General features: G+C 43.0%; 1 protein-coding gene across 1 annotated transcript in view; it reads right to left on the reverse strand.

Moving 5' to 3' along the window:
- Nucleotides 1-11483, reverse strand: part of FAM120A (family with sequence similarity 120 member A) — a 50801-nt gene extending 39318 nt beyond the window's left edge. Inside the window, exons 1-3 of the mRNA XM_081898378.1 lie at nucleotides 10995-11483; nucleotides 1145-1391; nucleotides 512-594 (exon numbers count right to left, since the gene is read on the reverse strand). Of these exons, the coding sequence (XP_081754504.1) occupies nucleotides 512-594; nucleotides 1145-1391; nucleotides 10995-11468 (804 nt within the window). The 5' untranslated portion in view covers nucleotides 11469-11483. The remainder of the gene's footprint in view (nucleotides 1-511; nucleotides 595-1144; nucleotides 1392-10994) is intronic.
- Nucleotides 11484-11937: the final 454 nt, after the last annotated feature.

Raw genomic sequence — 11937 nt, forward strand, 5'->3', positions numbered from 1 at the left:
TCCGCTTGAGTGCAGGAGCTTCCTGCCCTCAAGTGGAAGCCGCGTCGAACATTCAGCTTCCAAAAAACGTTCACAAACTGGAACACTTAATTCCGGGTTTGCGGCGTTCAGGAGCCAATTTGTTCGACAACGAAACTGTTTGAGATCCAAGGTACCACTGTAAATGTATCTAGTATAGCTGAATACAAATAATTTTTTCTCTTAGAGCTATCAGAAAGAAAGGAAAGGGAAAAAGAGCAAATATTTTCAGAACTGCAGTCATGTTGCTGATGCTAGTGCAGTTTAGTATGATAAAATGAGAACTTAAACAAGAAACACGGTGTGTACATTGCCCATATGAATGGAAAAACTTAAAGAACTCACTTACAGTGAAGCAAGTTCTCAGAGTAGTCCTCTTTTAAGTCTTTGGTGCTACTTTAGAATACCCAACAATATTAGAAGTTGCCCAAATTATGTTTTATTCCTATGCTAGGTTATTTTTTTAATGTCAGAAATTATATTAAAGTTGTACCTTAAGAGAGGCTAGTGGATGTTCTGGACCAAGTAAACTCCAATGAAATGAAGCCAAATCTTCATCAGGTAGAATGTGATTACCTGGAATATACAATATGCAATGCTTTTAAAAAATATACTATATGTTACTTGTTCTTCATAAATGGTTGTCTCGTTTACTTTTTTAAAATATCAAGGCAGTACTTGAAATTAGTGAAGTCTGACAGAGTTGGGGGGAAATAACAATCCTAAATTCAAATTTCACTTGCAGATAATGCAATTAGAGAGACTGAGTATGATAATGAGTATTTATAAGGTAACTAATCTACATTTTTTCCTGGTATCACGTCTAATTCAGAAACAATGTTTATCCAAAACTAAGTCCCATATTAACAGGGCTTACTTCCAAGTAATCACATTTAGGATTGCAGCCTTACTTCAGGTACCTCCACATTTCCATGTAAAAGTGATTGGGATAAAAGGTACCAGATTCTGATTCACTGCTGTACAATTAAAAAACAAAAAACAAAAACCACACACAAAAACCAAGAGGATGAAGAAATGATAAAACAAGTGTGCACAGAAACAGTCCTTCCAATAACACATTCTTCAGATCAGATAAATGTGGACTTCCATGTGTCATTCCACCTACCTAAAAGAGCAGCAAAAATAGGAAACCGATTTGGATTCAGGTCCAGTTGCTTGGCAACTTCATGCATCAGGTATTGGCTTGTCGTGAGGCTTTTTCCATTACGGCTCAGTTTTAGGGCATGGGCACTGAAATAATAAGGGATGTTGCACAATGCGTAATCTGAATCAAATGCAACCAAGCCATGGAAGCCTTTTTCTCGGCAAAATGAAATTACTTCTTGATGGTGGTCTTCAATGCTCTGTGCAACCTATGCAAAAAGGGAGGGAGGAAGAACAGGATACATCAAATGTTAATACCAAACTGTATGAAAGTGCTGAAATGTACATTAGCAGTTCATGTTAAAAACAAGTTCTCACACACTGGAAATGTGCAGCTCCAACTTGTTGACAACAACAGGTTATCCTATACCATCCTTAGTCAAACTTTGGTCCTGTTCCGAACAACTGTCCTTCCTTCTCCTAAACACTATAATCAGGGCCAATGAAGATCCCATATTCAAAACAAGTGTGCAGTTTCCCAGTTCAAGCATTACTTTCTAACAAGAAGGAGAAGAACACTGAAAGCAACTCTTGATTTCACTGTATTCAATTGAGGGAACTAATGAACAGGCCAGACTCCCTATTCTGCTCCCCGCATCCCAAAAGACCTACATAAAAGACACCCATGTTCCCCTGCCAATAACTTTCTGAAGCATACCTGTCCCCTTGGGACAGAAAGGTATTTACAAGACAACACACATCCCATCTGAAATGTTTTCAACTCTTTACAGGCTTATCAGGTCTCACCTTGGCTTTGGCAGATCAGCAAGAGTCCATCCCTCCTGTGGTGTGGCATACCGTATTTTTCCGTCTATAAGATGCCCCCATGTATAAGACTATTTTGGGGGACTCAGATTTAAGAAAATGGCTTTGGCACTATCCATGTATAAGATGCCCCCTAATTTTTGACATAATTTATTAGGGGGGAAATCTAGTCTTATACATGGAAAAATATGGTATATATTTTTCCTTCTGGAGGTTAAAAGCCTGGAACTTGGACTAAGATCATTATCTGTCAAGGACCAGGACAGACTGCCATATTCACAGCCATGTATCCCTGAAATATCAAAGTCCATCACCAAGATGCAAAAATAAAATAAAATTGTAAGCTGCTTTGGGAGCCAATCTTCTTAAAAATATATTTCAGCCTCCAACTTTATTTGCCCATGTATTTCAGCTTTGCTGGATTTTAGTGGGAGACTTATTTATTTAATACAATTATTTATGTCCAGCTTTTCAGGATTCAAATCTTTCCATGGTAAACTACAAGTAACAAAGATCCATGAATGAAATCAAAGGTTTTGTTGGAGTTTCTTTGTCAGTCTGTTTTTTATGATTTTATTGAATCAGGTTAAAATTTTATGCCATTCTGAGTTCTGTTATTATCTTCTAAAATGACTAAATAAATCAGGATACAATAATAATTAATTATATAATGCAACAAGGATCCCTGATGACTCAGGGATGATTATGATAGCTACCGCAATACCACTAGGACTGATTGATTAACATTAAGAGATATTTAAATGTAAATCACATTTCCCATTTTGAATTTCATACATGCATGCAAATGCTACAATTGCACACACTCATCAGTAAGTCAATCTAAGTGAACAAAGTGGGATTTATGGAAGATCATGCTGACAAGTGTCCAAATTTTCCCAGAAGCAATGTTATTGAACAAAATAATGTCTTCCCAGTGTGGAGTATAAATGACCATGCTATTTGTTTGATAGAATCATAAATATAAATAATCTGAAACTGAACACACATAGGTGAGTTTAGGTACATGGACAGCATAAAACAGGGCTACAAACTCAGTAGATGATCCTGCTGTCATATAAGTCTGGTTTGCACATCTTACCAAGCCAAATTACGGTTTAGTAGGAACACAATGGCTCCTAAAATGGCAATAGCCACCATTTGGCTCCTCCCTCCTAAGTCATGGCTTGTCATGCTGTCCAACCCCACACCTATGGTTTAGCTTTCTGAGACAAGCTGAGAGCTATAATCCACAGGACAAAACTTGGTTAAAGCTCATAGCTAATATGGAGAGCTAAAACACAGGCCAAGTTTAGTCAAAATGCTAAGCCATGCCATGGCTTAGTGCAGCGCAGTAGAACAAGCAGAAAGTACCTACAATCTCTTCTCCCAGAGCTCAGGCATCCAAGCTAACCCACAGTCTGGCTTAGCATTTTATAACGGAGATGGCTCTATGCTGTTTGAACTCCAATCAGTTCCAGCCAGCATGGCCAAAGGGTCAGGGCCTGTACAACTGTCAAACAACATCTGAATGTCCTGTGATCTTCTGGTGAAGTGAGGGAATAAATGTAATTAATTAATTAATTAATTAATTAATTAATTAATTAATGATGCTAGCAAGCAGAATAGTAAATACAGGACTTGACTTGATAAGATGTCTATGAACCAGTGCCTTGAGGCAGCAATGGGTTGGACAAGGGACAAAAAACTTAAGTGCACTCCAGACAAGGCATTTGTGCTCCTAATCAGGAAGGAGAGAGACTATGCAATAGGATTCAAGCTGTTTTTGACAGGGTTATGCACTTGAAGTTCTGAGTTTGGGAGTGCTGGATGACTAGGTGACAGCAGTGGTCAGCTTAGACTTGTGCATGAACCTTGTCCATTCCTGGCTACAGGAACTCATGCCTTTGTTAAATCAAGGTTTAGCAAATGCACTGCCTACCACAGCCATTCCCAGTCAAATTTAAAGTGCTGGTTTTAACCTTTAAAGCCATCATGGGGAACCTTTGGCCCTCCAGATGTTGCTGAACTACAACTCCCATCAGCCACAGCTAATAGCCAGGTATGGCGGGAGCTGTAGTTCAGCAACCTATGCAGGTCCAAAGGTTTCCCACACTTGCCTTAAGCATAACTGGGCCAATTATTCAAAGGACCACCTGCACCCATACCAACCTGCCTGCACCTTAAGATCAATGATAGGGGCTCTTGTTGTTTATCTGCCACTAAGTTGGTGGGTACAAGGGACAGGGCTTTCTCTGTGGTGGCCCCACAACTTTAGAAGATACTGCCAACTGACCTACCTTTATAAAGCTACTACATTTCAGGTCTTCAGGAAGGCTTTGAAGATCCAGTTATTTTCATGGGCAGATCTAAAAGTGTCACTCTATGCTGCCACTGAGTTTCCTTGGCCAATGGTCTTATTGTCCAGTCGTGGCTGACTCTGGGGTTGCGGCGCTCATCTCGTTTTATTGGCCGAGGGAGCTGGCATACAGCTTCCGGGTCATGTGGCCAGCATGACTAAGACGCTTCTGGCGAACCAGAGCAGCACACGGAAACGCCATTTACCTTCCCGCCAGAGCAGTACCTATTTATCTACTTGCACTTTGACGTGTCCAGCGCCGAGGGCCTTCTGGCGGTTCCCTCATTGTGAGAAGCAAAGCTACAGGGAACCAGGCAGAGGACCTTCTCGGTAGTGGCACCCGCCCAGTGGAACGCCCTTCCAGCAGATGTCAAAGCGATAAACAACTACCTGACATTCATTTATTTTATATATATATACATATATACATTATATATATATATATATATATATATATATATATATATATATATATATATATGCTTTCGTAGATTTTCACGGGTACAGGAATGCAGGTTTTGGTGTCCTCGGGTGTCTTCCCGTGTAAAAGTTGGGGTGTCTAGGCGACGTTTCGACGAGGTCTCACTCGTCATCTTCAGGCTGGTGCTTTCGGCTTCTTGTTAACAAGAAGCCGAAAGCACCAGCCTGAAGATGACGAGTGAGACCTCGTCGAAACGTCGCCTAGACACCCCAACTTTTACACGGGAAGACACCCGAGGACACCAAAACCTGCATATATATATATATATATATATATATATATATATATATATATATATATATATAATTTTATTGGTTTTTTTACAACACAGATTTAAAAACAAAACAACACACAATACATAAACAAACAAACAAACAAACAAACCATATAAACATGTATAATTTCAAACATCTTTTTCATAACCTTACATTCAGAAGCCATCTTAAGGCAGCCCTGTTCAGGGAAGTTTTTAAACGTGTGATATTTTACTGTATTTTTGGTTTCTATGGAAGCCGCCCAGAGTGGCTGGGGAGGCCCAACCAGATGGGCGGGGTATAAATAATAAATAATAACTGCTAGGTTGGCAGGAGCAGGGACCGAGCACCTGGAGCTCACCCTGTCACGGGGATTCGAACCGCCAACCTTCTGATCAGCAAGTCCTAGGCTCTGTGGTTTAACCCACAGCGCCACCTGCCTATAAATTTTTAATAAATACTTGTGGGATCACCTCCTCCCGAACCATCCAGCTTCCTCAGATCAGGAAGGGCCCTTCTCTGCATCCTAACTAGAATAGAGGCTCAGTAGATGGCACAAAAGAAGCAAAGATCACCAGTGTTGAAGCAATGATTCTTCAACATCAACTTTGTTGGACTGGTTGGATGCCTGGTTATTGTCTTCCAAAACAACTACTCTATTCCCAACTTAAAAATGGAAAGTGTAAATCTGGTGGTCAACGAAAGAGGTTTAAAGATGCTCTCAAGGCAAATCTTTTAAAATGTAGTATAAACACCGACAACTGGGAAACACTGGCTTGCGGGCGCTCAAATTGGAGAACAGCCATTACCAAAGGTGTCATGAACTTTGAGGATGAACTCAGGACAAAACAAGCCAAGAGGAAGGCACATTTGGCAAACCCTCGCCATGATAAAACTCCCATCCGGAAACCTATGTCCCCACTGTGGAAGGACATGTGCATCCAGAATTGGCCTCCAGCCACTTACAGACTCACTGTTAAAACCATATTGATGGAAGACAATCTTACTCAGCTATGAGTGATCGCCAAAGAAGACCTCTCTGGCTGGATATCACCAGCTGACAAAGACATTTTTAACCTGGCAGACTTCTACCTGCCAAACACCTTATGGTTTACCTCTGATCTCTGCCACTGTTCTATTTTCAATTTTTTCAATTTTATTTTAGGACCCTGCAAATTTAATTTACTGCAGGTTGCCCTGAGTAGTGCCTATGGTGGATACGATATAGATATATAGCATAAAAACTAGAAGCCAGATTTAAAAGTGAAAGGAAGTGTGTAAGCTGAAGAAAACCAACAGGGAGGCAAAATAAAATGGTTTTGGTAGCATGTCAAAATACCAAAAAACAGCACACCAGACAGACCATCCAGGGCTGGGAGTTCTACAGCCTGAGCGTCACAACTGAAAAGGCCCTGGCCCACATCTTAGCAAATCAGAAGGCCACTTATGATGCCTGCAATGAAAAGGCAGCCAGGTTCATGAAGGCAGCCCTTCATATCTCTGATACCAATCACGTTCTGCAATCCAGGTACCACACAGAAGTGCACAAATGGGGACCTATCATTTTTGCATGCAACACACTTTTTTCTCAAAGGAAAGCAGTTTACTCACCTGTGGACCCTGCCTACGACACAAGCACAATTATTCATGCTTTGGTAACCTCAAGACTAGATGACTGCAATGCACTCTATGTGGGACTACCCATAGGCCTGGTCCAGAGGCTCCAACTGGCGCAAAATGCTCTGCCTAGGCTGTTGACCAGGGCAGTTTATCACAAGCAAATAACTGTGGTGATCAAAAGTTTGCACTGGCTGCCCATACACTACTAGGTCAGGTTCAAGACTTGCATTAATTTACAAGGCCTTCAATAATTTGGGTCCAGGATACCTTAAGACTTATATACCTCAATCCCTTATATTTCAGCAAAGTCACCAAGGTCACTATTAGTAGTCCCCCATGGGTCGGATGCATGACTCATATCCATCAGGAGTTGTGTGTTTGGTACTGTGGTCCCAATTTTATGGACTTCTCTCCCAACTGGTTGAACTTCTGGCACTTACTGAAGACTTTTATTCCAGCAGTAATTTAAATGAAAATCTGATTTTATAGTTTTAACTGATTTTTACCTTTTCTGAATTGGTATTTATTATATACTGCTTAGAATCAATTGAAGATTGTTTAGATAAATAAAATGAATTTTGTACTTCACTATTCACACTTGACTATAACCTTCCAAATGCAGCCGATATATGCCAAAATAGCAAAGAACAGTTTGGTGGAAAACCAGACTAGGTGTACATGGGTCTCCCAACAAGTAACAGAAAGAAGAAAAAGAGATGTCTGTATTTGCAATGCCTACTGTAAACACTAGAATTAGACTATGAAAATGACAACTATATTACTCTTTATTAGTATTTCTTCCAGTTTACTTAGTGCCCCAAATTCTAACTTGTATTGTATTATGCACTCATAATCTGACTACCCAACTAAGAAGTGCTGTGTATTGACAGAATAGCATGTGTTCTGAATACTGTTTCCCACGCTCCTGATAGTCTACATTTTCCACTGACAATGCAATTTGCTAGTAGAAATACCCACTTGAGATTTCAACATATCAGTGTCATGAATTCCTATTTCATTTGACTTAGCACTACAAGAAACCATTATATATGAACTGTCTTTTATATGAACTGTCAGCATGACAGAATTCCTAAGTTTCTATAAATTGATCTATTAAAATGTTTCTAGCCCACCTTTTATCCATAATGACATTCAAGTCTTTACTCAAAATACCAATCATTAAAAACAAAACAAGTATTAAATGGCATATTGGGCAACAATATAGTATCACTAAGCACAGAACAAAACTCCAACATTTATGTATTCAAGGTTCGGTAAAAGCCTTATATATCTAAAACCAGGAAATAAAAAATAGTAAGAATCAAATCATGATTTGCTATACAAGTCACTGCTACAATACACTATACAAACTAAAAACATATTTAAAGATAAAATATTTTTCACTTCAAATGTACTTCTATACACTTCTTTGAGCAAGAATCTTAGGGAATAAATATAAAGTAGTTTTATTTTTCATATTAGAAAAAAATGCATACTGGTTTAAAGTATTATTAAAAATGTGCAGTAACAGTTGCACTGCCACATATTTAAAACAAGCTAAAAAGCAAGGTAACAGAAATTTCAATATGTGAAGAAACACAAAGATTTGTTGCACCTTGATAAGAGTTGAACTAGATGACCCTCAGGATCCCTTCCTGCTCAACAATATGAAATAGTCTCTAAAAAGAAATAAAATTCTCAACCTAGATTATTCTTAAGTTTAGAACTAGTAAAACCAGAATTTTACACACCAAGCCATTTTAAAAGGCAGTATCAGCATTCATTGCAATAAATATCTCTTCAAACCTAAGCAACTCATCCTATGAGGCCTGTAAAAAACAACAACACAGCACAAACTACTTGTGATAACAAGTTTTTAGACTCAATCCTTTCGTCCTTTATTAGAAATGCATGTCACATCCGATTAAGTTACAGAGGAAAGTGCGGTTGCACTTAACAGCTTTCTGCTTCCATACAGATGAATTTAACAAGCGTACACGAACAGAACAATCTAACTTGTTCATAGGAGTGCTACACTTCCATGTCTGTCATTCCTGTAAGCCAATCATTACACTAGATCTGTCAACTTGCAGGCTTATAAAATTTCTTACCAGTTAAAAATGAAACAAGGGGTGGGACTTCCACTATCAACTTTGTCTGAAGTATCACTGCCTCTCTAAAAATGCAGGATGATTTCTAGGCCTTAAACCTAAGTTTTCAGCAGAAAATCACCCAATCCAAGCCTCTAGTGTTACTTTTCCAGTTTCACTGAGTTAACTTCACTGAAACTTTACTTTTATGACATACTTTTTTAAAAAATAGTAATTTTTCTCTTTCTAGAGAAATTCTCCCCATCCTGAGAAATATCCTTTGTCCCGATTACAGATGTGGTTTAATCTGCCAAAAGGGCAGCATGAAAGCACAATAACGTCAAGCTCTGATTCTAGATCTGTGCACGTCTCTGAAGGTCACAAAATATTTGCTATGCTATGCAACGGAACTGAAAAAAGTGTACAACTACTTTCTATGTGCTCGATACTTTTCCTTTTCATAAAAATTCAATCATAAGAATATCCTGAGGATTATACACTTTTACCTACTTAATTTCTTCTGAAGATAAAATAAACCATAATGAAATAATACTACTGCCTCTTGATATTTGTCTTTACAAGAAAAAAGTAAATGAGGTGCTGTCATAAAATGGACATCGATTATTTGACATTAAGTATAGCTTAAAACTATAGGCACTACTCATTTTCAACAGTTGCCAGTTTACATGTACAGTAAGAGAAGTTTAAAACGATTTGAAACCAGAGTATGTTTAACTTGTGTATAGAAGTCATTTTGCAAGAGCTAAACCTAAAGCTAGTTCAAACTGCAGGTTCTCTTTAAATGTAAATCATGTTAAAGAACTTGTTGCTTGCTTTCATTTTCTTGGCAAACTTGTGTCTAAAGGCCCTCAAACATTTCACTTACAGTTGAGTCAAGATGCAGAAGTGATTGTACTTTTCAAAAACAAATGGCTAGGATTTGAATTGAGTCTGTTTCCAGAAGACTGGCTGCTAGCTTGCAAGGGACATTTTATAAATCCGAGTGATCAGAACAATGGCCTCCCAAACAACATGGAGTCATAACACACCTCGCTGGAGTTTTGAAGATGAGCAGAACTGCTCAAACTTCAAAGCATTAATTAGGGTGGCTCTGGAGCACAAGTGCTACAGATTCATTTTGCTACCTGCCCGTCTTCAAATTCTCCATCAGACAAGGCACGGTGAGAGCACCAACCTCCCCTTCTTCCCATTTTATGGGATGGGGAAAGAAATGGATCCTGAGATGGGGGGAGGAAAGAGGAGGGGGGGGGAGATGCATAAAGGCAAAAGTGCTCACAAGACCAGCAGTGGAGAATACAGCCTCTGGAACGCTGGAAAAACGAAATTATGATTGCATCTCCCAGTTTAGCCTTTGCTATTCATTAGGACATCTATGATAGTGGATGGGAGCCTTCGGATGTTCCAGATCACCCTCATCTGGTTTTCAAAGCCTGACAGGTATGTATAAATAGAAAAATCCCCGTAGAGATTGAGGACATCAGGGCGCTTACGAAGTCCTCCCCTTTGCCAGCTCAAGGCACCCTGCTAAGGAGGAGGCGCGGAGGCGACTTAAGGCCTCTTGGCGGGAGGGGGAGACCCCCGGCCAACGCCGAAGCGGCAGAAACTTTTTGGCCCCGCTCGGGCGGCTATTAATGGCCAGCGGGGAGCCCGCTTGCTCCCAGGAAACTAGCCGCACCTCCTCTCCCCGCCCAAGCCGCCGACACCGCCAGCTTTTGACGACATTTTGCGGATATGGAGAGACACAGATTCCCTCCCTCTGAACTCCGTCAAGCCACAACCAAGAGGGCAAAACCTGCTGCCATCTTAAGAGTGCTGCCCCTCCAAACACCAAAAAAGACACCCCCCAAACCCCACTGGAGCTGCGAAGAACCGAGGAGAGGAAAACCTGGCTCTTCAATGGCAAGGAGAAGCAGCCCCGGATTTGGGCACCGGTTCTTGGGCGCCCTGGTGCCAGAGGAGCCCGGGGGGGGGGGATCAGGGAAGGGCCCCTATTAGTGTGGGCCAACGGTGGGGGGGGGGAGAGATGGCAAGAGGGTGCAGAAATGGCCAACCCAAAGGAGGGGGCCGCAAGGTGGCAGAGGAAAAGGGGCACTAGGGCAGGGGAGAAGATGCAAGGGGGCGCTGGCGCAACGTGGGGCTGGCCAGGAGGGGAAAGGCAGGGGCCGGCGGGGCAGTGTGGACAGCAGCCCCTAGCGCCCGAGCCCAGGCCTCCTGCTGCTGCTTACCTTGATGTGGAAGCGGATGAGGGCCAGGCGGATGCAGTGCGCCATGCAGACGGGCGGCAGGAACCAGACCTTGGGCGGCGGGGTGCCCTTGTTCTGGACGTGGCTGACGATCTGCTGGGCGGTCTGGCGCTCGTTGCCCTGCCGCTTCACCCACTCGTGGAGCCGGGCCTTTTCCAAGGCGCCGTTGAAGAAGACGAAGAGCTCGATGTTGCCGTTGAAGCAGGCCTTGGCCAGCGCCGCCAAGTAGCCCAGCATGTGGTTCCACTGGCCGCCGCTCACCCAGTCCGTGTAGAAGCCGCCGTAGAGCCGGTGCAGGCAGTTGTCGGCGTCGATGAGGAGGCGCAGCGGGGTCTGCGGGGGCCTCTGGCGGCCGCCACCCACCAGGCTGCCCCGGGCCAGCTTCTGCAGCTCCACCGGCACCACGGCGCTGGGGCAGTGTTTCTCGATGTAGTCCTGGAAGCCTTGCACTCCCATGGCGGCGGCGGCGGCGGGGACCGGACTTGGCTTGCTGGAGGCGGCGGCGGTGCAGAGCGAGCGGCCCGGGCGAGGCAGGAGCGAAGAGTTGCGGGGTGGGAAGTGATGGCCAATGTGATCCGACTAAGACGGGGCGGGCTGTTTGGTCTGGCTGGCTGGCTGCTGCTGCAGTTGCACGGCGGCTCTTCAGGGGGGAGTTGTGTGGGTTCGTGGGGGGCTCATGGCTGCTGCGGCCGCCATGTGCTGCTCTCACAGCGCCATGGCTCAGGGGATCCGGGCTGCTGTCGCTGCGGCTCCTACTGCCTGCCGGGGGAAGGGAGGAAGGGAGGGAAAAGAGAGAGAGCGCGGGAGGGGAGGGAGGACGGCGAGGAGGAGGAGGAAGGGAAGGGAAAGGAGAGGAAGGGGGCAGCGGCACACGGCGCAGGAAGCCAACCCACTCGCCGTCGCGGAACAGGCGGGACTTGGCCCG

Source organism: Podarcis melisellensis (assembly GCF_964234715.1).
Source record: "Podarcis melisellensis genome assembly, chromosome: 2".
In the NCBI taxonomy this organism is placed as follows: domain Eukaryota; kingdom Metazoa; phylum Chordata; class Lepidosauria; order Squamata; family Lacertidae; genus Podarcis; species Podarcis melisellensis.